The 27,074-nt window shown below is 48.7% G+C and overlaps 1 protein-coding gene across 6 annotated transcripts in view; it reads right to left on the bottom strand.

Annotated features, from left to right (window-relative positions):
* Positions 1-991: 991 nt before the first annotated feature.
* EYA2 (EYA transcriptional coactivator and phosphatase 2) overlaps positions 992-27,074 on the bottom strand; it is a 315,378-nt gene continuing 289,295 nt past the window's right edge. For all 6 annotated transcript variants that reach the window (XM_063658978.1, XM_063658976.1, XM_063658975.1 and 3 more), the window contains 6 exons: positions 20,347-20,405; positions 16,636-16,796; positions 9,493-9,607; positions 8,463-8,584; positions 6,426-6,526; positions 992-1,784 (listed from right to left, as the gene is read on the bottom strand). In XM_063658978.1, the coding sequence (XP_063515048.1) occupies positions 1,704-1,784; positions 6,426-6,526; positions 8,463-8,584; positions 9,493-9,607; positions 16,636-16,796; positions 20,347-20,405 (639 nt within the window). In that variant the 3' untranslated portion in view covers positions 992-1,703. The remainder of the gene's footprint in view (positions 1,785-6,425; positions 6,527-8,462; positions 8,585-9,492; positions 9,608-16,635; positions 16,797-20,346; positions 20,406-27,074) is intronic.

The following is a 27,074-nucleotide window of genomic DNA, read 5'->3' as shown; positions in this document are numbered from 1 at the left end:
TTTTTTGTAAAGACGGGGTTTCACTATGTTGCCCAGGTTGGTCTCAAACTCCCAGCCTCAAGCGACCCACATGCCTTGGACTCCCAAAGTGTTGGGATTATAGGCATAAGCCACCATGCCTGGCCGGTGATAGTTTTCTAATCATCAGAGATTCTAGCTCAGACTCCAGTGGCAGAGATCTCCATCTCCCATGACATGGGTCAGCTGACTGATAATCCAGGATTTTACCAACATTAATAAGGAAGGAGCCTATATTCCTGCTTAGCATCCAATCAGATAGACCCAGGTCCTGCCTGGTCCACTATGGCTAGTAGCAGTGCTCCAGTTGTCTTCAGAACTTCTCCAGACGTCCCTCCTTGCCCCTTACACCGGATCCTTCACTCATGTCCCATCCACTGGAAAATGAAGTCCTACCATTGGAATGGAAGTCAGTTGCATTTTCCAGCCTGACCCTCAATCCTCCCAATTCTTTGAATAACAGCTCACTGATTTTCTTTCCCTTGGAGGATCAGCTTCTTCAACTTGCTGTTCGTGGCAGGATCCAACCCTAAATCCAGCTCTGTGAGTTGCCTAAGCCTCAGATTTGGCCAATGAGTTACAGTCCTGAGGCTTTCGCTGCACCACTCTGAAGAACGTGGTCTCTTTCTGCCTGTGTGGTTTTGCTGAAGGACTCGTAGAGCCGTCTTTGCCACACAGGGAAGAGCCTGCCTGAGAATTAAGGCCACATGAGAGAAATTCATTTGATCACCTGGATCCAGACAGATACCACCTAAAGTTCCTGGAGACACTTGTCCCTTTGTCTTTCTTCCCCTCCCTTTCTCCCTCCCTCTTTTTCTCCCTCTTCTCCTTCCTCCCTCCCCTCACCCCATTTTTCTTGGCTTAAGCCAGTGTGAGTTGGATTTTATTCTTTTGCAACTGATAAAGTCCTTAAAAAGGCCAACACAGTTGGAAGCCTCAAGAGTGGTAATAAAGTAACCACATCCTACCCCACTTCAAAATGTAAACGTGGTTTTATTTAATGCCTTTTATCCATCACAAAGCACCCATTCCTTCCCAGCATCCCCCTCTTCCTAGAAGACAAGATGCAGCGTAAGGCACGTGCACTGTCCACATGACGTCAAGTAGGGTCTTTAAAAACAAAAATAAGCAATAGTCTTTTCAACAGCTCGAACTGCCTCCCTCTCTAATGTTCAAAGAATGATTGTCCCCACAAAGCACAACTTGGAGAAGAGAGTGCTTACATTAGAACTGTGAACCACCCCACATACCAGTTCAAAAAACAAAACCAAACCAACGACTAAGAAACCCAGCCACACAGGTACAAGAGCATAATTCCGGAGTAATGAGACTAGTCCATAAATTAAAAAGAAGACAAGACAAACCGGTCCCCTCCTCATCACCAGGCACCCCCCAAATTGGCAATTCCTTGCTTTTGTTCTGTGAGTCTTATAGAAGAGTCTAGACTCCGAGCCAGCCCTTTTCCCCAAAGTCAAATACTCTGAAGTCAATGTTGGGTACTTTCCTTCTCAGAACCCCCATTTGGACTGATGGATGGCTTCTGAGATGGTCACTGGACATGTCGTCTCGGCTGTGGGGCCCCTTCCTGGTGTCCAACATCTGGGTCTCTGGAGTTCTCGGTGGGGAGGTGGGGAAGGCGAGGGGGTCTGAGGGTGAGATGGCAGGTGGAGATGCTGCTGATCCTGCTATAAATACTCCAGCTCCAGGGCGTGCCTCAGTGCCTCCAGGTCTGCGTGGCAGGATATCCGCCAGAAAGGCATGTTGTGCTGAAACACAGAACACCAGCCACAAGGTTATGGCCCTGCCCCTGCCCCCGGATTTCACCCGCGGTTAGAGGGCATGTGAGAAGTCAACCCAGTTAAGTCCAGCATGTGGGGACTTCCCAAACTATGAGGCACTTGACGTTGCTGGCAGACCCACATCTGGCCAGTACCCACCAGTATGGCCAACCATTTCTATTCACTCAGAGCCTGCTCTGACGGGCTTATCCAGCACTGCCCAGCGTGTTCGCTGTTTGACCATCTCGCCTCTGTTGGTACCAGTGTGGTCTGAGGCAGTGCACTGACAGGGCGTTAAATTGCACAGCGGGAAAGCGATTCCTTTTTAAAAATTTGTTCTTGCCCGGACACTGTGGTCCACGCTCATAATCCCGACGCTTTGGGAGGCTGAGGCGGGAGGATTGCTTGAGGCCAGGAATTGGAAGCTGCAGTGCTTTGAATCCTGTTACTTCAAGAAGAAAGTCACAGCTGGTGCTGGAACCCCTCCCCAATGTTTGACAATCTCCACTGTGAACAAACAGAGCTGGTCTTGAAGAGTCTTGAACAGGCCACTGTAGCTAGCCAGGTCAGGATGACACTAACCTGTTTTCTTTATAGCTTTTGTTTCTATCTTTTCCTTTTCTTTGCAGCAGGTAGTACTTGCTTCAAGTTATTGTCATGATGTGGAGTTTTCTTTTTTTCCTTTCTTTTTTTTGAGACAGGTTAGAGTGCAGTGACATGATCTCTGCTCACTGTAGCCTCAACCTCCCAGGCTCAAGCGATCCTCCTACCTTGGCCTCCCAGGTAGCTGGGACAACAGATGCATGCCACCACATCTGGCTAATTTTTGTATTTTTTGTAGAGACAGGGTTTCACCATGGTGACCAGGCTGGTCTCAAACTCCTGGGCTCAAGCGATCCACGCACCTCAGCCTCCCAGTGTTGGGATTATAGGCATGAGCCATTGTGCCCAGCTGAATTTCGTTTCATTAATTTTTTTTTTTTAAATTTTAGAGATGGAGTCTCAGTTTGTTGTCTATGCTGGAATGCAGATCATGGCTCACTGCAGCCTTGATCTCTTGGGCTCAACTGATCTTCCTGACTCAGCCTCCTGAGTAGCTAGGGACAATCTAGGTAAATAGGAAAAAGGAAGGATGCAGGACAAATTGTATATATATGTGCATGTATGTGGAGGAAAGAATGATGGTGTTTCTCAGTAGTTTCAAAGATAATAAATAAGACTACCTTACGAAGAATGTAAAGAAATCATTAAGGCAGGTGTAAATAAAATGTCATGGGAGCCAGCCAGAGGAAGCAGCCTCTTTTTTGGTAGAAGTGAATGGGATGGGGGTATCTCAGGGGACAAGAGGTGCACGAGACCCAGACCTTGAAGAATGAATGAGGAGGCCGGGCATGGTGGCTCACGCCTGTAATCCTAGGACTTTGGGAGGCCAAGGCAGGTGGATCACCTGAAGTCAGGAGTTTGAGACCAGCCTGGCCAACATGGTAAAACCCCGTCTCTACTAAAATACAAAAATTAGCTGGGCGTGGTGGTGGGCACCTGTAATCCCAGCTACTTGGAAGGCTGGGGCAGGAGAATCGCTTGAACATGGGAGGCAGAGGATGCAGTGAGCTGAGATCGTGCCACTGCACTCCAACCTGGGCAATAAGAGTGAAACTTCATCTCAAAAAAAAAAAAAAAAAAAAAAAAAAAAGAATGAGTGCTTCGTAGTTAGCAGGTCACTGAAGGGAAGGGCATCCCGATTGAGAATCCCTGGGTGAGCAAAGGAAGATCTATAAAGATGCCAGGGACAGACCCCAGTGGGGCCTTCTGCACAGGTCACAAACACTTATGGGGCTTTCATTGGAGGCTCAGATAAACCCACAGATAAGAAATAAACAAGATAAGTTCATCTCCTGGTAAGTGCTAGGAAGCAAACAGAATGAGATAGGGTAGAAAGCAGCGTTGTGTGTCTACTTTTGAGAGCTGGATCAGGAAAGGCCTCTCCAGGGAGTGTCATTTAAGCAGGCTCTGGCAAAGATGTGGGGGAACGTGGGGGCAGGTAGAAGACACAGCAAGTGCAAAGGCCCCAGGAAGGTTAAGCTTGGAATGCAATGCTCACTGCTGCACCGCATGGCTCTTGGCACATAGTAGGTGCTCAAGAAATATTCGTAGAAGGAATGAAAAGAGGGAGAGAGAGAGGGAAAAAAAGAAGGTAAGTTTCTTAAGCAAAGTCCTCTGAATGTATCCTTTTCTCTTTGTTCTGTAGTTTCTAAACAATTCTCAGCTCAAGGGAAGCAGAAAAGCATCTCCTATGGGAACAGCTCTCATCTCTTCAACGCCTTCTCACTGCCCTAGCATTCCCATCCTGCCCTCATCTCGGCTAAGCCTTCCTTTCTTTGCAAAGATAGATTCTGGTTGCCACCTGGCCAATCTTGCCCTCTTTAAAGAGTGTAATTTGGCTGGGTGTGGTGGCTCACACCTCTAATCCCAGTACTTTGGGAGGCTGAGGTGGCCGGATCACCTGAGGTCAGGAGTTCGAGACCAGCCTGGCCAACATGGCAAAACCCCGTCTCTACTAAAATTACAAAAAATTAGCCAGATGTGGTGGCACATGCCTGTAATCCCAGCTACTCAGGAGGCTGAGGCACGAGAATCACTTGAATCTGGGAGGTGGAGGTTGCAGTGAGCCGAGATCATGCTACTGCACTCCAGCCTGGGCGACAGAGCAAGACTCTGTCTCAAAAAAAAAAAAAAAAAAAAGTGTGATTCATTTTTCTGGGAGAGAATGAGCAAAGGTGGAAGAAAGAGAATGTTCTAGCCACCTTTATCCCAGGCTTAAAGGTTCCAGAGTGCCAGTGGATTCATCACTCGTGGAGAGGCGGAGACAAATCACCCACTAAAATGGAGATATTAACAACACTGTCAGCAGAAACAGTGAAAGCCCCTGGTCCTGCGGCCATATTTTACACCGCTCAGATGTCCGGTGGCCTGGGCTAATGACTTCCATTTGTCAGGCTGAGAGAGCTGCTGGTGGACTGTGTTTCTCACTAACGTTCTGGGGCTTCTGCCTCAGACACTGGGACTTTTATGGGAGTTCTGTGTGGGCGGGTGTGTACCTAGTCTTCTTTGGCTGGCTCTACTCTTGCCTGACTAGCTCAGGGGTGAAAACCAACTGTGTTTGAAACTCGTAAGTCCGTCTCCTCCCTGCCAGGCCTTTGGAGCATGACACAGGTAGGTTTGCATGCACCAGATGTGTGACCTTAGGCATATTAATTAACCTCTCTGAGTCTCAAGTTCTGCCATCTATAAAATGGGGTGTGGCCGGGCACATGCCGCTAATCCCAGCTTTCTGGGAGGCCAAGGTGGGCAAATTGTTTGAGTTTAGGAGTTTGAGGCCAGCCCAGGCAACATGGCGAAACCCCATTACTACATAAAAAAAAAAAAAATACAAAAAATTAGCCAGGTATGGTGGTGCCTGTCCGTAGTCCCAGCTACTTAGAGGCGGAGGTGGGAGGATCGCTTGAGTCCAGGAGGTAGAGGCTGCAGTAAGCTGAGATTGTGCCACTGCACTCCAGCCTAGGTGCCAGAGTGAGACCCTATCTCTAAAAAAAAAAAAAAAAAAAAAAAGGGATGCAATGATACCCACTTTGTAGGAGTTTTTGAAGGATTGAATACAATGATGATGTTAGCAACAAAGTTACGGTGGTGAAGGGCATGGGGTTAGGTCAGCACCTCAAGATGCCAGCCACAGCCTGGCCACACACCAGTGTGACTGACCCCGGCAGCTGCCCCTCAATATCACTTCTCCCCTTCTCTCTCAGAAGCAGCTCCCATTTCTTAGCAGGGCTCATGGTGGCTGATAATAGAGACTACATCTCCCAGGAAAGGGGAGGAGCCTTCCAGGTGGAGGGAACAGGGCCTGCAAAGCCTTCCAAGCTCCTCTCTCCTGGGGCCCTCTCCCAGGACCCTAGGGCTTCCCTCTTCTTCTGAGTTTCATCTGCTGAGACCCTAAACATTTTTGCATTTCCTTGGGATTTGCTGCCAGGCAGAGATGGGGGAAACCAGCTCCCCCTAATTAAGCTCTGTGACATTAACAATCCACTTCCCAGGCCTCCGGGTGGGGGGTGGCAGCCTCTCTGGGGCGCTGTTGACAGGTCCAGACCCAGCACTTTGGCAGCTGTTTCTTTTCCAAGAACAGAGACGTGGCCACCAGAACCCCCTGCCCTCTCCTCACGGGCCCGAGATCACAAATGCAGGATTTTCTTTTTCATTAGCTTAATGCTGTCTTTATTAACTGGGAAGGGTTCCTGGAACATATGATCAGTAAGTATTAAATAAAACACATGCACGTGCACTGGCCCCCCACCAGCCTGCCCCGCCGGAGTGTCTCTAGGCTCCCGAACAGTTGTCCTAGAAACAATCCAGGGCTACCAGGGGCAGCAGCCAGAGGCAGAGAGGGGGATTTGTAGAAGGAAATTACTCAGGATGCTTCTGCAATTTGCAAATGGAATGGACTGGCAAGCAAGGAGCCTGGGAAGAAGGACCCAGCCAGCCACGGGGAGTGGAGGAAATCGTGGAAGGAGCCCTTGAAGACCACGAGGGGTGCTCGAAAGAGCAGGAAAACAGTGTGAGAGGTGGAAGAAGTACCTTTTTTGCTCCTTGCTCCTCTTCCACACCATCACCGATCACCACGTAGACAGCTTTTCTGCCGAATCTCTGCATTATCCTCTCGAAGCAGCTTTCCTTCCCTGCACACACGCAGGAAGGAAAGAAAAAACGCTCTGTGAGGACCCCGGATTACAGCCAATACCCGCTCATTAAGAGCTCGGTGCCTGCAGCTGTGCTCCCAAAGGCCCGGTATTCATCATTTCGTTCTTGAGCAAACTTCTGAGGTGAGCACTGTTATCATCCCCACATGAAGGATGATGACAGCCGGAAACACAGTGAGGGTCAGTAGCTTGCCCAGGGCAACACAGCAGGAGGAGGCAGCGCAGGGGTTAGAGCAGGCTCCCAAGTCTCTGCAGCTGTCCGACGTAGAAGTAGCAATGGATGCACAACCATTTGAATGCACTTGATGCCACTGCGCTGGACACTGTTTTGTTTTGTTTTGTTTAGAGACACAGTCTTGCTCCGTCACCCAGGCTGGAGTGCAGCGGTGCCATCTCGGCTCACTGCAACTTCCACCTTCTGGGTTCAAGCGATTCTCCTGCCTCGGCCTCCTGAGTAACTGGGACTGTAGGCACGCATCACCACACCTGGCTAATTTTTGTAGTTTTTAGTAGAGATGGGGTTTCACCATGTTGGCCAGGCTGATCTCGAACTCCTGGCCTCAAGTGATCTGCTTGCCTCGGCATCTCAAAGTACTGGGATTACAGGCATGAGCCACTGCACCCAGCCATCTTAACCATTTTTTTTTTTTTTTTTTTTTTTTTGAGACGGAGTCTCGCTCTTGTTGCTCAGGCTGGAGTGCAATGGCCTGGTCTCAGCTCACTGCAACCTCTGCCTCCTGGGTTCAAGCGACTCTCCTGCCTCAGCCTTCTGAGTACCTGGGATTACAGGTACCCGCCACCACGCCCTGCTAATTCTTTTATTTTTAGTTAGAGATTAGTTTTCACCATGTTAGTTATTTAATTTTACCACAATTAAAAATAAAAATGTTATTTAAAAAAGAGATTTGAAATAAACCTGCAAAGGTACTTGAGGTATGCAGGAAAAATGGGAAAAATGAAAAGACAGGATCTTGTTGAAAAATCTTCAACAACCATTTTGGCCCTTACTACTATAATTTTAAAATCAAAAGGCAGTTTCATATAATGTTTGGACATAGAACTTCAGTAAAACCAAAATTGCTCCAAGAAAATGCTGCCAAAGTACTATAAGTTATTTTTTTTAATTTTTTGCTCTAGAGAAAAAACAATGGAAAAGGTTTCTAATTAAAAATATTTTGGCACGGTGGCTCATGCCTGTAGTCCCAGTACTTTGGGGGCTGAGGTGGGAGGATTGCTTGAGGCTGGGAGTTTGAGGCTGTAGTGAGCTATGATCTCGCCACTGCATTCCAGACTAAGTGACAGTATGAGTCACTGAGCTATGGACTACATTTCCCAGCTTCCCTGGCAGCTACTTGTGGCCACGTGACTAGACTAAGCTGGGGCTAACAGGAAGTGAGTAGAACGTAATGTGCATAGCTTTCTGAGCTTGGCCTTCAAATATCAGACCCGCTAGAATGACAACGGGCTAGGACTCTGATTTGACCCTATACGTGAGAATAAAACCATAAGAAATGGTGGAAAAATAAAAAGGGAGAGACCTGGGTTTCTGGGTGTCTTTGAGGACAGGGTCACCCCACCAGCCTGGATCACTCACCTCTGTCTGTTCTACTAGGGAGAAACCAGCTTTGACTCTTTTGCAAGCCCTTGCATTTGGGGTGTGTTTGTTACAGCAGCTTTGCCTGTATCTGAACTCATACAGACACTTTGGAAAACTGTGGTCCTAACCAATTTCTTTAGAAGCAGAGGTTAAGGCGTGTGGTCTGTGGGGGCTGTTTTGGGGATCTGAGTCATGGCCGTAGGCACATTCCATCAATTTCCCCAGTGTCATGTTCCTTAAACATCCCATTCCCAGGATGGAAAGCTAACCCCACCCTCCAACCCTGTATCCCCCACCCCAAGTGTGGCTTTTCCCTACCTGTCTTGGTTGCACTGTAGATGTTCTCAATAGGAAACACAGACCCCAGGCCATATAGCAGGACTTTGGCCAGGGCAGGAATTAGTTGAGTGGTGGTGACCAGCACATTGACACAGTTGGGCCTAAGGACAAAGGAGATTGTGGATCAGAACTCAGAGGGACCACGAGGCCAGGCCTCCTCCTGCTGCATGAGCCTGCAGTTGGCGGGAAATCTGGTAGGCTTGGAGGCTGTGGCTGTCATCTTCAGCTATGTTAGGGCCTAAGGATTCTCAGGCTGTTCCTCTCTTTTAAGCCTGAAGCTGCCTGACATAGTGAAATGTAGTATGGGGGGAATATTTTTCTTATATAAAAAGCAAATGTTTATTGCAAGGGCCATACACTTAAATAGTTGCAGGTCATGTAAATGAGCGATATGGAACAAGTGTAGGACAACAGGGAGAGGTGGGGACTGGAGTAAGCTGGAGCCTGCATGCCAGTTCTCATCTTTTGGGAGAATCCAGAAACCTGGAAACCTGTTGGGCCCTGAAAAATCTCTGCCGCTATTAGCTCAGCTATGCTCCAAGGTATCCACTGAGCCCTGTGCACTTAAGCTTTATTAAATATTTGGGCTGGGAGTGGTGGCTCGCACCTGCAATCCCAGCATTTTGGGAGGCCGAGGCGGGTGGATCACCTGAGGTCAGGAGTTCGAGGCAAGCCTGGCCAACATGGTGAAAGCCCATCTCTATTAAAAATACAAAAATTAGCTAGGCGTGGTGGTGCACACCTGCAATCCCAGCTACTCAGGAGGCTGAGGCCGGAGAATTGCTTGAACCTGGGAGGGAGAGGTTGTGGTGAGCCAAGATCATGCTACTGCACTCCAGCCTGGGCGACAGAGTGAGACTCCATCTCAAAAAAAAAAAAAAAAAAAAATTGGAAAGTGTGCAAGTGAGAGTTTGAGGAGTCCAATTCTCCCAAGTGTGACATGCAGGAGCACCACTGTCTACTGTGAGAAAGTTCAATGGCACAGAGGAAAACGAGGGCTGCCACTTGCCGGGAGTTGATGAGGTTTAGTGCCTTCAGGGAGTGGGTCAGCCAGAGGTCTGTGAGAGCTTCCAGCTCAGCTCGAAGCTGTAGCCAGGTCTCCCTTTTGGGAGCGCCTATCAACCCTGTGGACAAAGGAAATAAAGATGTAGTCATCATATCAGAAAGATCTGAGGGATGAAGGTAGGGAACAGGAATCTAGCTACTATACCCTGAGGGTTAAAATCAGATGACACCCAAAGTAAACTTCAATCCAGTGGCTTCTCTTAATCTTATCCTGAGATCAACAGATTGATAGATTAATCCATCCACTGACTGATTCACCCATCCACCCATCCATCCATCTATTCATCCATCCAACCATCCACCCATCCACCTATCCACCCATCTATCTACCTACCCACCTATCTACCCATCCATCCACCCAATATCCATCCATCCACCCATCCATCCACCCAATATCCATCCATCCATCCATCCACCCATCCACCCACCCACCTATCCACCCATCCATCCACCCAATATCCATCCATCCAACCATCCATCCATCCACACAATATCCATCCATGCATCCATCCATCCACCCATCAATCTACCCACACACCCACCCATCCGCCCACCCATCCACCCATCCACCCATCCGCCCACCCATCCACCCATCCACCCACACACCCATCCACCCATCTACCCACCCACCTATCCGCCCATCCACCCGTCTACCCCCATATCCATCCATCCATGCGTCCAACAAAAAATTCAGGAGTACCTTCTAGGTGCTTGATATTGTAATAGGCACTGAATGTACAGATATGAACAAAAATATGCAGATTATAGAGCTTATATTGTTATGGTGGAGACAGGGAATAATAACATAAAAAAAAGATGAACATTTTTGAGTGCTTATGTGCAGGGCTCTGCTTTTAACATGATTTCATTCTCACAATGACCATAGAAGTGGACACCATTTTTATTTCTGTATTTTTAGGTAAAGAAACAGGCTTTTTGATGTTGACTGACTTGCTCACCATAGGGAGAAAATAATGGACACCTATCCAGCCATCCATCTACCTACCCACGTACCTACCCATCCATCCACCCAATATCCATCCATCCACCCAATATCCATCCATCCATCCACCCAATATCCATCCATCCACCCAATATCCATCCATCCACCCACCCACCCATCCACCCATCTACCCACCCACCCATCCACCCATCTACCCACCCATCCACCCATCTACCCACCCACCCATCCACCCATCTACCCCCACATCCACCCATCCATGCATCCAACAAAAAATTCAGGAGTGCCTTCTAGGTGCTTGATATTGTAATAGGCACTGAATGTACAGATATGAACAAAAATGGACACAGGTCCGGCACCCAGGCAGCTGGCTTCCAGAGCCACTCTGTGGGTATTTCTCTACCTGCCATTCTCTCAGCCTTCAGTAGCTTTAAGATAAGGTTCAAAACCCCCAGCAGCGTGATCCTGTCCTTACTGAGTTTCATTTCCTGCCGCTCTTTCCATTCCAGCCTGGAGGCCTCTTGTTTGTTCCCTGAAACACCAAGTGGACTCCTGCCCCAAGACCTTTGCACACCTCATTTCAGAACCTGGACCACTCTTTTATCTCATCTTCTGCTTTTGCCTGGCTAAATCCTTCACACTCTGCATTTGGGCCTTGTCTTTTTTCTTTTCTTTTTTTTTTTGAGACAAGGTCTTGCTCTGTCACCCAGGCTGGAGTGCAGTGGTGTGATCAAGGCTCACTGCAGCCTCAGTCTCCTAGCCTCAAGCAATCCTGCAATCCTTCCACCTTAGCCTCCTGAGTAGCTGGAATTACAGATGCCTGCCACCATGTCCGGCTAAATTTTGTATTTTTCATAGAGATTGGGTCTTGCTATGTTGCCCAAACTGGTCTTGAACTCCTGGCCTCAAGCAATACTGTCTTGGCCTCCAAAAGTGCTGGAATTACAGGTGTGAACCTCTGCATCCTGCCTTACGGCCTCATCTTAAATGTCGTTTGTTCTAGAAGGTCTAACCTGATCTCTCCAGGCTGGGTCAGGTCCCTTTAGTTTATATTCTCCCAACACACTGTAGCTCTTCTTCACAGCACTTCTCACAACTCTAATTTTAAGTGTATCTGTGTGACGATGTGTTTGGCATCTGCCTTGGCCATCAGGCTATTCACTCTAGGGCAGACGGCAGGGACCAAGTCGGTCTTGTTCACCAACATAGCAGCAGTTTCTGTAGCAGGGCCTGGCCTGTGCTTGGTGCTCAATCAGTATTTATTGAAGGAAGAATGAATTAGGACAAAATGCTGCCTGTGCTATGGAGACATCGTCTTCTCTACATAGAAGACCCCAGTGTCCAAACTGGGACCTATGTCATCTGGACACTGCCAGCTCTCTCATCCTGTCCCGGACCACGTGCCCCCTCACTCCAGCTATCCAGCTATGCTGGCCTTCTTTATCTTTCTGAAAAGTGTCAAACTCTTTTTGTCTCAGAGACTTTTCATTTGCTGTTTGTGGTAGACACTTAGTTGCCATCCACTATCCATTTTTCTCACTTGTAATTAGTAAAAATATAAATACAAAAGGATCTTCTCATTAGTAATAAGAATCCTGATTTTGGCTGGGTGAGGTGGCTCACGCCTGTAACCCCAGCACTTTGGGAGGCTGAGGTGGGAGGATCGCTTGAGCCAGGTGTTTGAGACCAGCCTGGGCAAGACAGGAAGGCCCCGTCTTTACAAAATTTAAAAATTAGCCAGGAACGCTGGCATGTGCCTGTGGTCCCAGCTATTCTGGAGGCTGAGGTGGGAGGATTGCTTGAGCCTAGGAAGTTGAGGGTGCAGCAAGCCGAGATCATGCCACTGCACTCCAGCCTGAGAAACAGAGTGAGACCCAGTCTCAATAAATAAATAAATAAATAAATACAAAGATAGAAGGGGCCAGGCAGGGTGGCTCATGCCTGTAATCCCAGCACTTCTGGAGGTCGAGGTGGGCAGATCATCTGAGGTCAGGAGTTCGAGATCAGCCTGGCCAACGTGGTGAAACCCCGTCTCTATCTCTACTAAAAATACAAAAATTAGCCGGGTGTGGTGGTGGCAGGCATCTGTATTCCCAGCTACTTGGGAGGCTGAGGCAGGAGAATCGCTTGAACTCGGGAGGCGGAGGTTGCAGTGAGCCGAGATTGTGCCACTACACTCCAGCCTAGGTGACAGAGTGAGACTCTGTCTCAAAAAAAAAAAGAAGGATCCTGCTGGGATCCTGGGCTCATAACACTGTAGGGTACTCGGCCAGCTTGGAATGCCTACAGCTCTTGTATATAAGAAAAAAAGTACATTTCTATCTGGTTTAAGCCATTGTTGTTTTTTGTGTTATTTTTTGGTTGGTTGTTCTTTTACTTATGCAGTTGAATGTAGCTGAACTGACTGACTCTTCGCTTGTATTGGTCATTCCTCAGCTCTGGGCATCTGGTTATCATTATTAGAATCTCATCTAGAATATTTAGAATACTGAGTTCAAATAGCCCTTCCTGAGAGATGGACTCTGGGTCCACTATTCCAAGTATCCCCCGGCCACCACTGCCCACGCCGGGCTCTCTGCCATATTCCTCTGTTTCTTCAGTAGGTGTGATCATTCTCTGAAATGACTGAATTAAGAATTTAAAGCCGGGCATGGTGGCTCACACCTGTAATCCCAGTACTTTGGGAGGCTGAGACGGGTGGATCACCTGAGCTCAGGAGTTCAAGACCAGCCTGGCCAACATGGTGAAACCCCATTTCTATTAAAAATACAAAAATTAGCCGGGCATGGTGGCATGTGCCTGTAATCCCAGCTACTCTGGAGGCTGAGGCAGGAGAGTCACTTGAACCTGGGAGGTAGAGGTTGCAGTGAGCCGAGATCGTGCCACTGTATTCCAGTCTGGGTGACAGAGCAAGACTCCATCTCAAAAAAAAAAAAAAAGAATTTAAGTGATTTGCTCACTTGTTGATGGTCTGTTTCCTCCACTCATTGAATATAAATTCTTTGAAAACAGGGACCTTGTTTCTTTTGTTCACCGCTGAATCCACAACCTATGCCTTTGACGATGGACACATGGACGAATGAATGAATGAATGAATGAATGAATGAATGAATGAATGAATGAATGGATCTTCTTACTGCTACATGTCCCATCTTCTCATTAGTCTATCAACTCTAGGAGAACACATGGCCTCTGGTTTTCCTTTCTCTCTGCACCTTCCCCACAGACCCTTAGCTGGAACCATCAGTAACAATACAAACTCACAAGGCTCAGCACTTTTAGCTAGCTGCCCAACCACCCCTACTTTGCTCCATGCTGGGAAGTGTGCTTCAAGCTGTTTCCTCAGCGTTTTCCTCCAGGCTTGGCCTCCTTCCCACCTTCCCCAGATAACAACAGTGCCACTTGAGAGCTTATGTGTGTCAGATGCCACTGTGAGCACCTTTCCTGTGCGAATTCACAACATCCTGGCATGAATCCTTGTGTATATTGTGTATATTGCAGATACTATTAGCCACCTACCAATGATGCCCCATTTTACACACAAGGAGGAAACTGAGGCACAGGGAGGTCAAATAACCTGCTCAGAGCTACATGGGAAGTGGTAGACGGAGGAATGACATCAGGCTAAGGCCCCTGATTCCAACCCTTGCCTCCTAGATGGTGATTTACTAAGTATTTTCTCTATCCTGTATTTTGCAGATGGCTTTCTTCTGAGCGCACCTTCTAAAACATTTGGAATTGCAGGGATCTGTGGTGATCCCTGGGCTGGAAGCTGCGGCCGTGCACCTGGCTAGTTCTGTGATGCGGGAACAGCTGGGTTGGGGAAGGAGACTGGCATGCCGCTGGCTGTGGGCTCCTCACTGGCTGACGCCTTGGGTGCTCTCCCCTCAGCTATGGGTGAGCAGAGCAGCCTGACAAAGCCCTGGCATTTCCTGGGCCTTAACCTGGATGGGGAACAGATGCTCTCTGGTGGCCAACCCCATCCCTGTCTCACCTAAGTCAGCCCTCCTGCTCCCTTCCTCCCTCCGTGCAGGGCTGGGTACAAAGGCTGGGACCTGACCAGAGCTTGCTGCTTCACTCCTGCAATCAACACACTCACATCTGAGAGGCCACTAAGTGTGGCCCTGAAGGGCAGAGGTGGTGGAGTCATCCAGCCTGGGATTCCACTGTGGCTCTTCTGCCTGGGCTGTGTGACGCTGGGCAGGTTACTTAACCTCCGTAATCTCAGCTTCTGCTTTCAAGCAACACCGTTGATAAAAACATTTACCTTACAGGGATGCTGTGAAGAGTAAAGCAGCTATTCCATGAAAATGGTGGCAAAACTGGCAGAGTGAGTGCTCCTTAAACATTAGCTACTGCCAGGACCGCGCTTAGCACATGGGCTGCATTAGCACGGCAGCCACGAACATGACAGGAAGTCTGTCCCAAAGAACAGATGGGAAAGCTACCAGGGACAGTGGAAGACACAGGGGAACCCAAGGCTCCCAAGCAAAACTGAGAGCAACTCACGACAAATGCCACCATTTACTGAGTGCCTGCTGTGTACCAGGCATGGAGTCATGCCTTTTGTATGCATTAACAATAAATCTCTCAATAATCCAGGGAAGCAGAAGTATTTGTATTCTCCATTTCATAGACTTAAAGACTGAGGCTTATTAAGATGACCATGTATGTACGTTGCCTAAGGCCACATAGCTAGAAAGTTGTAGAGCTGGGACTGGAAGTGGGTTCTGTCCAGTTTGAGAACTGGGACTCTATTCTTTCCAGGAATGGAGGGAGGGGGCCCTAGAAGCTTTTGGGGCCAATGTGTATATTGCAGACACTATTAGCCACCCACTCAAACCCTGCCCTTATGGGCCAGTGGTTGGTTCCAGGCACTGTGGCAACCAGGAATACTCCCAGATGTCTCCCGGGGAGGGCGCAGTATCACCCCCAGTTAAAAACCTCTGTTCTAGAGAATTCCAGAATTCTCTAGACTACGGCTGAGCCAGCCTCGCCTTCAGTGCCTTCAGACTTCTTGTTTGGGGTAATGAGCAAACACTCCTAGTACCTGAAGCCGGGGGGCGGGTCTCTCCTTGGCTGCACTTAGAATTCCCCCGGGATCTTTATGACTCCTGATGTCCAGGCTGCAGTGACACCAAGACCATCAGAAACGGAAACTCCTTGGGTGGTTCCAATGAGAGCCACATGTGAGAACCAGTGACTTCTAGGGCTTCTTCAATTTTAATGCCTCCACAGTCACCTGGTGGGCTTGTTAAAAATGCAGATTCTGGGCCAGGCAGGTGGTGCATGCCTCTAATCCCAGCTACTTGGGAGGCTGAGGTGGGAGGATCACTTGAGGCCAGAAGTAGTTTGAGACCAGCCTGGGCAGCATAGCAAGACCTTGCCTCAAAAATAAAAAAAAAAATTTTTAAAGCAGATTCTGAGTCAGTTGCCCAGGATGAGGCCTGAGACCCTGCACTTTTTTTTTTTTTTCTTGAGATGGGGTCTCACTTTGTCGCCCAGGCTGGGGTGCAGTGGTGTAATCTTGGGTCATTGCATACTCTGCCTGCTGGTGACCCTGCACTTCTAACCAGCTCCAGGGGGATGCTGATGTGGTTGGTCTGCGGACAACAATCTGAGCTGCAGACTCAAGACACATGTCCCCCCGATTCCAGGGGGATTCTGGAATTCCAGAATCCAAGCGGGGATTCCAGGGCTGTGAAAACACAGATTCTGGGCCCCAGTGCAGAGTTTCAGATTTGCTAGACCTGAGGTAGGGCCAGAGAATCTGCATTTTCAACACATCCCCAGGTGATGCTGTCGCTGCTGCTTGCAGGACCACACTGTGAGAGCCTCTGGCTGTGGGTAAGAGAATTCCGCCCCCACGTCCACCCCGTGCCATTTGTGGCCTGAAGGATCTTGGACCAGATGCAGCCTCCATCCCTCAGCTTTCCCACCCCCAAAGCAAAGGTGACAAAATCCCAGTGCTCTATTCCGAAGGGTGTCGTCAGGGTTGCATTAAGTGGGCTGGTACTGAACTTGTGAACCTCTCTGCCTGGCGCCTGGCACAGCAGGGACACAGATTGACAGCATCCATCCCAATGAGCTTCCCTTCCTCGGAGGCCCGAGGCTCACGGTACTCACCGCCGACGTTGTTCTTGTAGGTATTGTACATCTCCTTCACCCGCCGGTAGCGGAAGGCCAGCTTCCTCATCCAGTCCACGCCGCCATGCACGCCAGAGCCCAGGCACAGGTTGGCTCCTGGGGCCGAACTGTGGAAACCGTCAGCGGAGAAGTTGTATGTGCTGCGGAGAGAGGAGGGGAGGAGCAGTGTTAGTGCAGGGGGGTGCAGGGCATCTTCACTGGGAGACCACAGGCTCTGTGGGACCCACGGGTGGGCTTTCGGGTGTGTCCATGAGCCCCTCGAAATGCACAGGGTGCTGCGAGTGTGCATTTGGGGGGCAGCAGGACCACAGCTTTCATTAGCTTCCCCAAGAAAAGTGGTGTCTTTTGCTCTTACCTGATCCACATCCATTTGCCTTTCTTTTGTTTATTTTTTAATTTTTTTTTTTTTGAGACAGGGTCTTGTGCTGTTGCCCAGGTTGGAGTGCAGTGGTGTCATCACAGCCTCAACCTCCCAGCTCAAGGGATCCTTTTACCTCAGCCTTCTGAGGAGTTGGGCCCGCAGGTGTGCGCCACCACACTTGGCTAACTTCTTTTTATTTTTCGGAGAGATGGGGTCTCTCTATGTTGCCTGGGCTGGTCTTGAACTCCTAGGCTCAAGGGATCCTCCTATCTTGGCTTTCCAAAGTGCTGGGATTATAGGCGTGCACCACCGTGCCTGGCCCCTTATTTTGACTTTTTATTTTTTTAATTTTTTTATTATTTTGAGATGGAGTCTTGCTCTGTTGCCCAGGCTGGAGAGCAAAGGCACGATCTTGGCTCACTGCAACCTCCGCCTCCCAGGTTCAAGTGATTCTCCCGCCTCAGCCTCCCCCTCCCGAGTAGCTGGGATTACAGGCGCCCTCCACCGCACCCAGGTAATTTTTTGTATTTTTAGTAGAGAGAGGGTTTCACCATGTTGGCCAGGCTGGTCTCGCACTCCTGACCTCAAGTGATCCACCTGCCTCAGGCTCCCAAAGTGCTGGGATTACAGGCGTGAGCCACTGTGCCCGGCCATAGATTTATTCTTGAAAAAGTGAACACTGACCATTAATTAACTCAGATGGGGAGATTACCATGGAGATCACCATGGGGAGATGTCTAGATGTTAAGAGATGGTGGCCCTTGGGGAGGGCAGGAACCAGTGTCCAGGATGGACAGAGGATCTGTTAAGAGCTGGGGTCCCAAGAGCCAGGCTGCCTGGATTTGAATCCTGCCTTCCCTGCTGAACAGCCATGTGAGTTTGGGCTGATTGCTCAATCTCTCTATGCCTCACATTCCCCAGCCGTAAAATGAGGATGAGGATAAAAGCGTCTCTCTCTCCTAGGGTTACTGTGGATATGCAATGAGTTATCCCATGTAATGCATTTAGAATAGAACATGGCACAAAACGAGGCATCTCTGAAGGTTGGTTCTTACTGCTAACTGAAAAAAAAAACAAAAAACAGAAAACAAAAAACAAAACAAAACAAAACAAAAAAAACAAGAGGCATTTCACATTTGGGACCTAGCATATAGTAGGTACTCCATAAATATTTCTTGAATGAATAAGTGGAGAATTTGGTCTCTAAGGAAGAAAACATCCTTGGGCTGAGAATTCTCAAAATGAGGTACCAAACAGCTCAGCATGAGACAGGGTTCAGAGGACTATTGCTCTCAATTCCAAGCCAGCTAGCTACAGGGGACTACAGAAACAGAACAGTGCTGCTCACTGCCTTGAAAGGAAGAGTGCTTCCCAACGATGACTTCATGGAAAGGACCAATTAACCTTGATCTGGGGTTTATTTATTCCATCAGGTGAGAAGTCCTGGTAGGGCTGGAGCTTTGCTCCTTGCCAGTCCTGATTGCAGAAGGGATTTTCCGAATCGCTGATTAAAATGAAGCAGGCATCTGCCTGCCGGTCACCTCCAACTGTGCCGGGTTTTGAAAAGACTTGCAGGGCTCAGGAACAAAACTTTGATTTTTGTTTTTGCAGTAAGTTGAGAGAGACACCTTGGAAGCAGGTACTAAATAAAATTACAATGACTGGTCCCATAACCAAAACATTATTTGGTCTAATAATATATCTGATGAGCCTAAAGCCGTTGAATTGTGGTAATTTTGGATGAGCACAGATTAACTATGGTTCCGTTTTTATAAAGTTTTCCCAGGGGCGGGCTTGGAACATTCCAGCCCACATTCCTCTGGAAGCTGTCTCTCTTTTTTTTTTTTGGAGACAGAGTCTCGCTCTGTACCCCAGGCTGGAGTGCAGTGGCACGATCTCGGCTCACTGCAACCTCCGCCTCCTGGGTTCAAGCGATTCTCCTGCCTCAGCCTCCCGAGTAGCTGGGATTACAGGTGCCCCCACCACGCCCGGCTAATTTTTGTATTTTTAGTAGAGACAGGGTTTCACCACGTTGGCCAGGCTGGTCTCGAACTCCTGACCTTAGGTGATCCTTGCACCTTGGCCTCCCAAAGTGCTGGGATTACAGGCGTGAGCCACCACACCCGGCTTGAAGCTGTCTCATATTAAGCAATGGGTTACCTGATTCCTGGAAGCCATCTCCTGGGAGTGTTTTCCCCTAGAAACCAGACACACCACTTATTCATTTGAGAAGTGTTTTTTAAGTATTGGCTGTATCAATTGTTATATTAAAAATATATATAACTGGTCGGGTGCGGTGGCTCACGCCTGTAACCCCAGCACTTTGGGAGGCTGAGGCGGGTAGATCACTTGAGGTTAGGAGTTTGAGACCAGGCTGGCCAATAAGGTGAAACCCTGCCTCTACTAAAAATACAAAAAAATTAGCTGGGTGTGGTGGTGCACGACTGTAATCCCAGCTACTCAGGAGGCTGAGGCAGGAGAATTGCTTGAGCCTGGGAGGCGGAGGTTGCAGTGAGCCGAGATCACACCACTGCACTCCAGCCTGGGTGACAAGAGTGAAAGTCAGCCTCAAAAACAAAAACAAACAATAACAACAACAATATATATATATATATATATATATGTATGCTAATGAATACAACCAAATATTTGGAGGCAGCTGCCTCCTTATGAAGACTGCTGGAGGAGGAGAAGCACGTGAAACTCTGAGCTTGACTACTGAGAAAAAATTGGTTATAACATCTCTGGACCCTTGATGGGAGGAGAGAAGCTGAAAGAAAGGGTATTTTCAACATTTTGAGCAGATCTTTGAAGAATATATACTAAACTCTTAATGGTGGTGATTTTGGGAGGTGAGGTCAGGTTAAGTGTTTGAATTTTTTCTGTTATGCATGCATTAAGCAGGAAAAAAATAGCAATAAATGAGCAGAGTTTAGTGATTTGAGGTGATGAGCAAGAGACTGTAGGGTTGAAGGGTGAGGTTGTGATTCTTTAAACAAATTTTTACTCATTTATTTATTATAGTAGAGATGGGGGTCTCACTATGTTGCTCAGGCTGGTTTTGAACTCCTGAGCTCAAGTGATCCTCCTGCTAAGACCTCCCAAAGTGCTGGGATTACAAGTATGAGCCACCACACCCGGCTAGTTGTGATTTTTGAGTTTGAGACGCAAAAGTCCCAGTTCTGGCCGGAGGCAGGTACACCTTGTCCTTATAAGCAGCCCTCCTCTCCCACCCCACTTCCTAGTAGAAGGAGAACTTGATAATCAATCAATCAATCAATCAATCAATCAATCAATCAATGGGCATTTTTGACTCCTCAAATTCCCACCTTAAATCTTGGCCATTGTCATCTGATGAGACGTCATCAACGTGGATCTGGTCACAATCCTATGGAAAATTCGACAAAAAGAGAGAGAGAACGTGCCTGGTTAATCTGATGTAGCCTTTAAGGGTTGGCTTCAAAAGCTGAGGGCTGGGATGAGCACTGCACTGGGAGTCATCAGGCTCGGGTTCTAGTCTGGGTTTGGACACTCAAGGTTAGAGGTCCTTGGGTTCAATCTCATCCTCTTTGTCTGTTTGGTTTCCTTACAAATGAACAGGTTGACTGCAAGGAAAGTGACCATACAGTTACTCTCCAAACAGAGAGAGTTTTGCAGTAAAGGGGGCTGGTATTGTACTAGGGGGACAGGTGCAAACCAGGACTCCTCTAGGTCTCCAGTTTCCCAAGTATGGCCAGACATTTGGTCACCCTGGCCATATGGTGGACACCTTTGCCTTGCTAAAGGTGTTGCCCCTGCTTGAAATGCTCTCCTGCCTTCATCTGCTTAGTAAACCCTGTGCTCTTCAAGTATTGGCTCCTGGAGGGACACCTGCTGTGCCTCATGATCTGTGATCATCATTTACTGAATGCTTACTATGTGCCAGGTACTATCCCCGGGGCTTGCCATTCAACAAACTCCAATGCCATGCTGTTTCCCCACTCAGTTTCCTTGGGGAAACACCTCTCTCTGTGGGACAAGACCATGGGGTGGAGGCTGGGCATGGTGGCTCATGCCTGTAATCCCAGCACTTTAGGAGACTGAAGCAGGTGGATTATTTGAGGTCAGGAGTTCGAGACCAGCCTGGCCAACATGATGAAACCCTGTCTCTACTAAAATACAAACATTAGCTGGGCGTGGTGGCAGGTGCCTGTAAACCCAGCTAGTCGGGAGGCTGAGGCATGAGAATTGCTTGAACCCAGGAGGTGGAGGTTGTAGTGAGCCGAGATCGCGCCACTGTGCTCCAGCCTGGACGACAGAGCAATATTCTGTCTCAAAAAACAAACAAACAAACAAACAAAAAAACCACAGGGTGGGGACAATGAAAACCAATCAGAGGGACCCAAGGTCCCCCTGGCCACAGTGATTGCTTCAAGGATGAACATGTGGTCTAAGGTGGGCCAATGGGAACCAGCCCGGGGAGGTTGGCTGGGACTTTTGGAAGAGGTGCTGTCTCTTCCCTGGGGCTGCTGAATGGTGGATTAAGCCAGGAGCTGCGGAGGAAAGCAGGGGTGCGAGCTGGAGAGGGGGATGCCACGACTACGCGATCTGATCCCCTGGATCCAGTCAGGACTGAAGCTGAGCCATCCCTGACTGTGCTGGGCTGAATAACGAAACCCCAAAGATGCGCACATTCTTATCTTGGAACCTGCAAATCTGTTACTTTAAATGGCAATCAGGACTTTAGTTCAGTTAGAGATCTTGAGGTGGGAAGTTCTTCCTTGGCTGTCAGGGTGGGCCCTAAATGGAATCACATGGGTCCCTGTAAGAGGGAGAGTGATCTGATGACAGAAAGGAGAGGGTGACTGGAGTGATGTGCTTTGAAGATGGAAGAAGAGACCACAGTCAACATACACAAGAGGCCACTGGAAGAAAAACTAAAACAAACAAAAAACCAAAGGGCCAGGTGTGGTGGCTCACACCTGTAATCCCAGCATTTTGGGAGGCTGAGGCAGGTGGATCACTTGAGGCCAGGAGTTCGAGACCAGCCTGGCCAACATGGAGAAACCCCGCCTCTACTAAAAATACAAAAAATTAGCTGGGCATGGTGGTGCACATCTGTGGTCCCAGCTATTTGGGAGGCTGAGGCACGAGAATAGCTTGAACCTGGGAGGCAGGAGGCTGCAGTGAGCTGAGATCATACCACTGCACTCCAGCCTGGGCAACAGAGTGAGACTCTTGTCTAAAAAAAAAAAAAAAAAAAGTAAAAAAAACGATTCTCCTCTCAGAGCCTCCAGAAGGAACCCCAGTGACACTGATGGGGACTCCTGACCTCCAGAACTGTAAGAGGACACATGTGTGTTGTTTGAAGCCAGTAAGTGGGGGAAATTCGTTACAGCAGCCCTGGCGAACAAATACACCCACTTTTCAGATTAAGTGAGTGGAGCTGGGTTTCTGGCACTTTGCAGCCAAGAGTCATAAGGGATGCCATGTCCCATGTGGAGCCTACATGATGCACACCTGCCAACCCCGCCTGCATCATGAAGTGCCCTCGTGACACACTGATGGGGCAAACATATCATGAGTGCACTTCATGATGCCGGTAGTGTGATATGATGATATGTTGATGGGGCAAAAAATGTGCGGGGGTACCAGCCCTTGCGGTACTGGTTCAGGGTGCAGGCTCTGGAATCTGACCGCCTGGGCCTGGATCCTGGATCCAATCGCTTCCCAGTGTGTGACCTTGAGCGAGGGGCATGACCCTCGTGAACCCCAGAGGCTTGACTGATAAATGGACCTGATAACTGAACCCACCTCCAGATGAGGTGAGGAGAAGCGAGATGCTGCATGAGAGCACCAAGAACAGTGTCGGGTGCACAGTGGCTGCTGCATACATGTTAGTTTCTACCACTGTGTTAAGATCTTACACATTTTCTCACAGTTTAGTTGCAAGGTGATTTCTGGAGGCAGCTGCCTCCTTACAAAGGCTGCTGGAGGAGGAGAAGCACGTGGGACTCTGAGCTTGACTACTGAGAAAAAATTGGTTGTAACATCTCTGGAACCTTGACCGGAGTAGAGAAGTTGGAAGAAAGGGTATTTGCAACATTTTGAACAGATCTCTTTTTAGACAATTGGACAAGCAAAAAGCCTTTTTTTTTTTTTTTTTTTTAGACAGTCTTGCTCTGTCACCCAAGCTGGAGTGCAGTGGCACAATCTCAGCTCACTGCCACCACCTCCCAGGTTTAGGTGATTCTCAAGCCTCAGCCTCTCGAGTAGCTGGGACTACAGGTGTGTGCCACCATGCCTAGCTAATTTTTGTATTTTGAGTAGAGATGAGGTTTTGCTATGTTGGCCAGGCTGGTCTCAAACTCCTGGCCTCAAGAGATCCTCTAGTTTTGGCCTCCCGAAGTGCTAAGATTGCAGGCGCGAGCCACTGCGCCTGGCCAAAAGGCTTGAATTTATCTTTGAGAATATAAGCTTTGCAGGGGGATGGTGGGAAGCCCCTGCCTCATTCATTTTTCTTCTTTTTTTAAAAAATAGAGGTACGGTCTCAGTAAGTTGCCCAGACCGGTCTTGAACTTCTGGGCTCAAGTGATCCTCCCGCTGTGGCCTCCTAAAGTGGTAGAATTACAGGCCTCCTCATTAATTTTTAAAAGATACATAAGGTAGTCTTGTTGTTATGGTGATGTTTAGGGAGGCAAGGGAGGGGTCAGTGGCATCTGGGGCAGCCTGGGTTGCCTTGTGGGGAGCTGGGCTGGAATCTGAGAGAGGGGTTGGCAAGCGGGTAGTGTGGCTGCTGGTCCCTCTCCGGCCCCTTGAATGGGCTTCAGATTAGAAAGGGTTTTGCTGAAAGGTGAGGCTTGTTTCCAGAGTCCCTGACACACATGGGCCCAGGCACAGCAACTTTGTAGCAGGTGACAAAGTGTGACTGCCATTCTCGCCTCTGCATAGGACCTTGCACCTCTGTGACCCACGGGCAGCACCCTGGGTTTGGACAGTGGTGTGCTCTTAAGGCCTGGAGACCAACGGCAGCAGGGAAGTCCCCCCAGGTGGCTTCCCAGGGGTCAGCTCTGGGCAAATGGGAGTAAGCAGATGGCCAAGAACACGGTGGATGCTAAAGGGTGACTCTGAATGAGAAACTCACTGGGAAATGGGGGACTGGAAGGACACTCTGAGTGACCACTCTTGAGCCAGCAGACATCTGGTTACACCTAAGCTTTTACTGCTCATTATTTCGTATTTCCTTTCTTTCCATTTACCCAGGACTCTGATCAATGCTTGGTGGTCTCAGGCATAATCTACCCCCTCTCCCCAAGAAGGAGTGATCTTTTTTGCAGTAGTCAAGCACGATGATACTCTCTACATTGAAAGAATCTAGAGCCATGTTGTCTAATATGGTAGCAATTAGCTGCCTGTGGCTATTTATAGTTATATTGAAATTCAGTCAAGTTAAATAACATTAAAGGTTCACTTCTTTAGTCCTACTTCAAGTGCTCAAGAGCTACACACAGCCAGTGGTTATTGTAGTGAACGCTGCAGATATTTTATCATCGCAGAAATCTCTATTGGACAGTGCTGCTCTAGAGGGGTGAGGGAGCCAGGCTGGCAGCTGCTTGTCTACTGTGTTGATAAGTTCAGTTAGGGAAGAGCCTGCAAACTGGCCTGGAGACATATCTACTTAGCCCATTGCATGCTTAAATTTTTTTGAAGCAGTGGGCAATATGTAAACTTGGGGGATATCCTCTCTCTTTTCTCTCTGCCTCCTCTTCCCTTTCTCTTCTTGTTCTTGCTCTCTCTCCAGATTTTCAGCTACCTCCTTCAGCCAGGGCATCCATTTACAGTTTCCCACCATCTCTACTGGGCTTGCTTCAGTTTACATTACCTGGATCCTTGGCCCCCCTAGGCATGTGAGTCTGAGACCTCTGACCCATGGCCATATAAATGGATGGCCTAGGACGAACAATCCTGACATGTTAAGGAACATGGGATTTAAACGGCAACCGCTGACTTTACAGGCCCAGGCGCAGAGGAAACAAAATGAACAGATAGCCCCCAGTTCACCGCTTTGCCTGAAACTGGAAAAACACCCCCTCCACCCCCCAGGACTTCCCTCAAGCTCTGGAGCCACTTCTGGGGTCACCCGGGCTCAGGCCCCTGGGCAGGGTTCCATGCGCTTTCCTTGATGTCAGGGGAAAGGCATTTGGGGAGGCTCTGCTTTTCTCATTTGCAAGGGGATTGTTGGGGGCGCTAAAGTGTGACAACAGTAGCGATCACATTTCGGTCTTAATAAAATCCCGTGACGCTCAGCTAGACGCTACCTCATACTCCACCAGCTGATCTGGATCGAGTTACCCCTTGAGCCAGCTCGGAGGGGAGCTGGACCGCAAAGAGACCATGAAGATGGGGGAGCCTCCGGGGAAGACAAAGAGACCATGAAGATGGGGGAGCCTCTGGGGAAGAGAATCCCACAACCCTCAGTGCTGCCATCCCTCTCCTAGGTATGAGGGTGAGGGGACTGTAAGTCAGATGGGAGACTTGTCCACACGAACTGCAGGGTGCTTCTGATCTCTTCCGGGTCAAAGTGTGAGTATCTTGGGGTGGGGGTGCTGAATGGGATCTGCTGGCAGAGATGGTGGAAGGGTTCCCGTGACCTTGACACAGGTGAGGTGCAGTGGGGCTGAGGACCGGGCCCTGGTGCAATCCCTGTCTCGAGGGATTTTTACTTTCTGATCCAGATTAACACCTGCAAAGAGCCTTGTGTAAAAATGTCCATCATCCTGGTGAGAAACTGGAAAACACCTAAAGTTCCTTTGATGAGGTCGTAGCTAAATAAAATGTGGTATATCCATTCAGTGGAATCCTACTCAGCAGTGCAGAAAAAGGAGGTGGATTTTTTTTTTTTTTTTTTTTTTTTGAGACAGAATTCCACTCTTGCTGCCCAGGCTGGAGTGTAATGGCGTAATCTCGGCTCACTGCAACCTCCACCTCCCAGGTTCAAGCAATTCTCCTGCCTCAGCCTCCTGAGTAGCTGGGATTACAGGCATGCACCACCACGCCTGGCTAATTTCATATTTTTAGTAGAGACGGGGTTTCTCCATGTTGGTCAGGCTGGTCTTGAACTCCCGACCTCAGATGATCCCCCCACCTCGGCCTCCCAAAGTGCGGGGATTACAGGCGTGAGCCACGGCCCAAGCCAAGGAGGTGAATTTTTATGCTAGCACATGGAAATGGTTTCAAGACATCCTAGAGTGTGAAAAACGCATGTTAAAGAATCATACATCCGGCTGGGCGCGGTGGCTCACATCTGTAATCCCAGCACTTTGGGAGGCCGAGGTGGGCAGATAACTTGAGGTCAGGAGTTGGAGACCAGCCTGGCCAACACAGTGAAACCCTGTCTCTATTAAAAATACAAAAAGTTAGCTAGGCATGGTGGCATACACCTGTAATCCTAGCTACTTGGGAGTCTGAGAAAGGAGGATCGCTTGAGCCCAGGAGGTGGAGGTTACAGTGAGCCGAGATTGCACCACTGTACTCCAGCCTGGGTGATAGAGCAAGACTGTTTAAAAAAAAAAAAAAAAAGAGTGATACACCCAGTATGATACCATGTATATATTTATAAAATCCCATTAAAATATGATAGTTTTATATGGATGTATTGTACATAACTGCAAAAAGAAAGATCTGGAAGCCCATACATCTGGGTGGAAGCAGCAGTTTCATATGGGGAGTCACTGGGATTGGGCTGGTGGTCAAAGGATGTTTTAGCTTACTGAAATATTTTCATTAAAAAAAATGAGGGCCAGGTGTGGTGGCTCATGCCTGTAATCCTAGCACTTTGGGAGGCCGAGGAGCGTGGATCTCCTGAGCCCAAGAGTTTGAGACCATCCTGGACAACATGGTGAGATTCTGTTTCTACCAAAAATACAACAATTAGCCAGGTCTGGTGACATGTACCTATAGTTGTAGCTACTTGGGAGGCTGAGGTGGGAGGATCACCTGAGCCTGGGGAGGTCGAGGCTGGAATGAGTTATGATCGCACCACTGTACTTCAGCCTAGGTGACAGGGTGAGACTGTGTC

The sequence above is a fragment of the Pongo pygmaeus genome, chromosome 21 (assembly GCF_028885625.2).
Source record: "Pongo pygmaeus isolate AG05252 chromosome 21, NHGRI_mPonPyg2-v2.0_pri, whole genome shotgun sequence".
In the NCBI taxonomy this organism is placed as follows: Eukaryota; Metazoa; Chordata; class Mammalia; order Primates; family Hominidae; genus Pongo; species Pongo pygmaeus.
The sequence above is the reverse complement of the archived record's forward strand: the minus strand, read 5'-3'. Positions and strand labels throughout refer to the sequence as shown.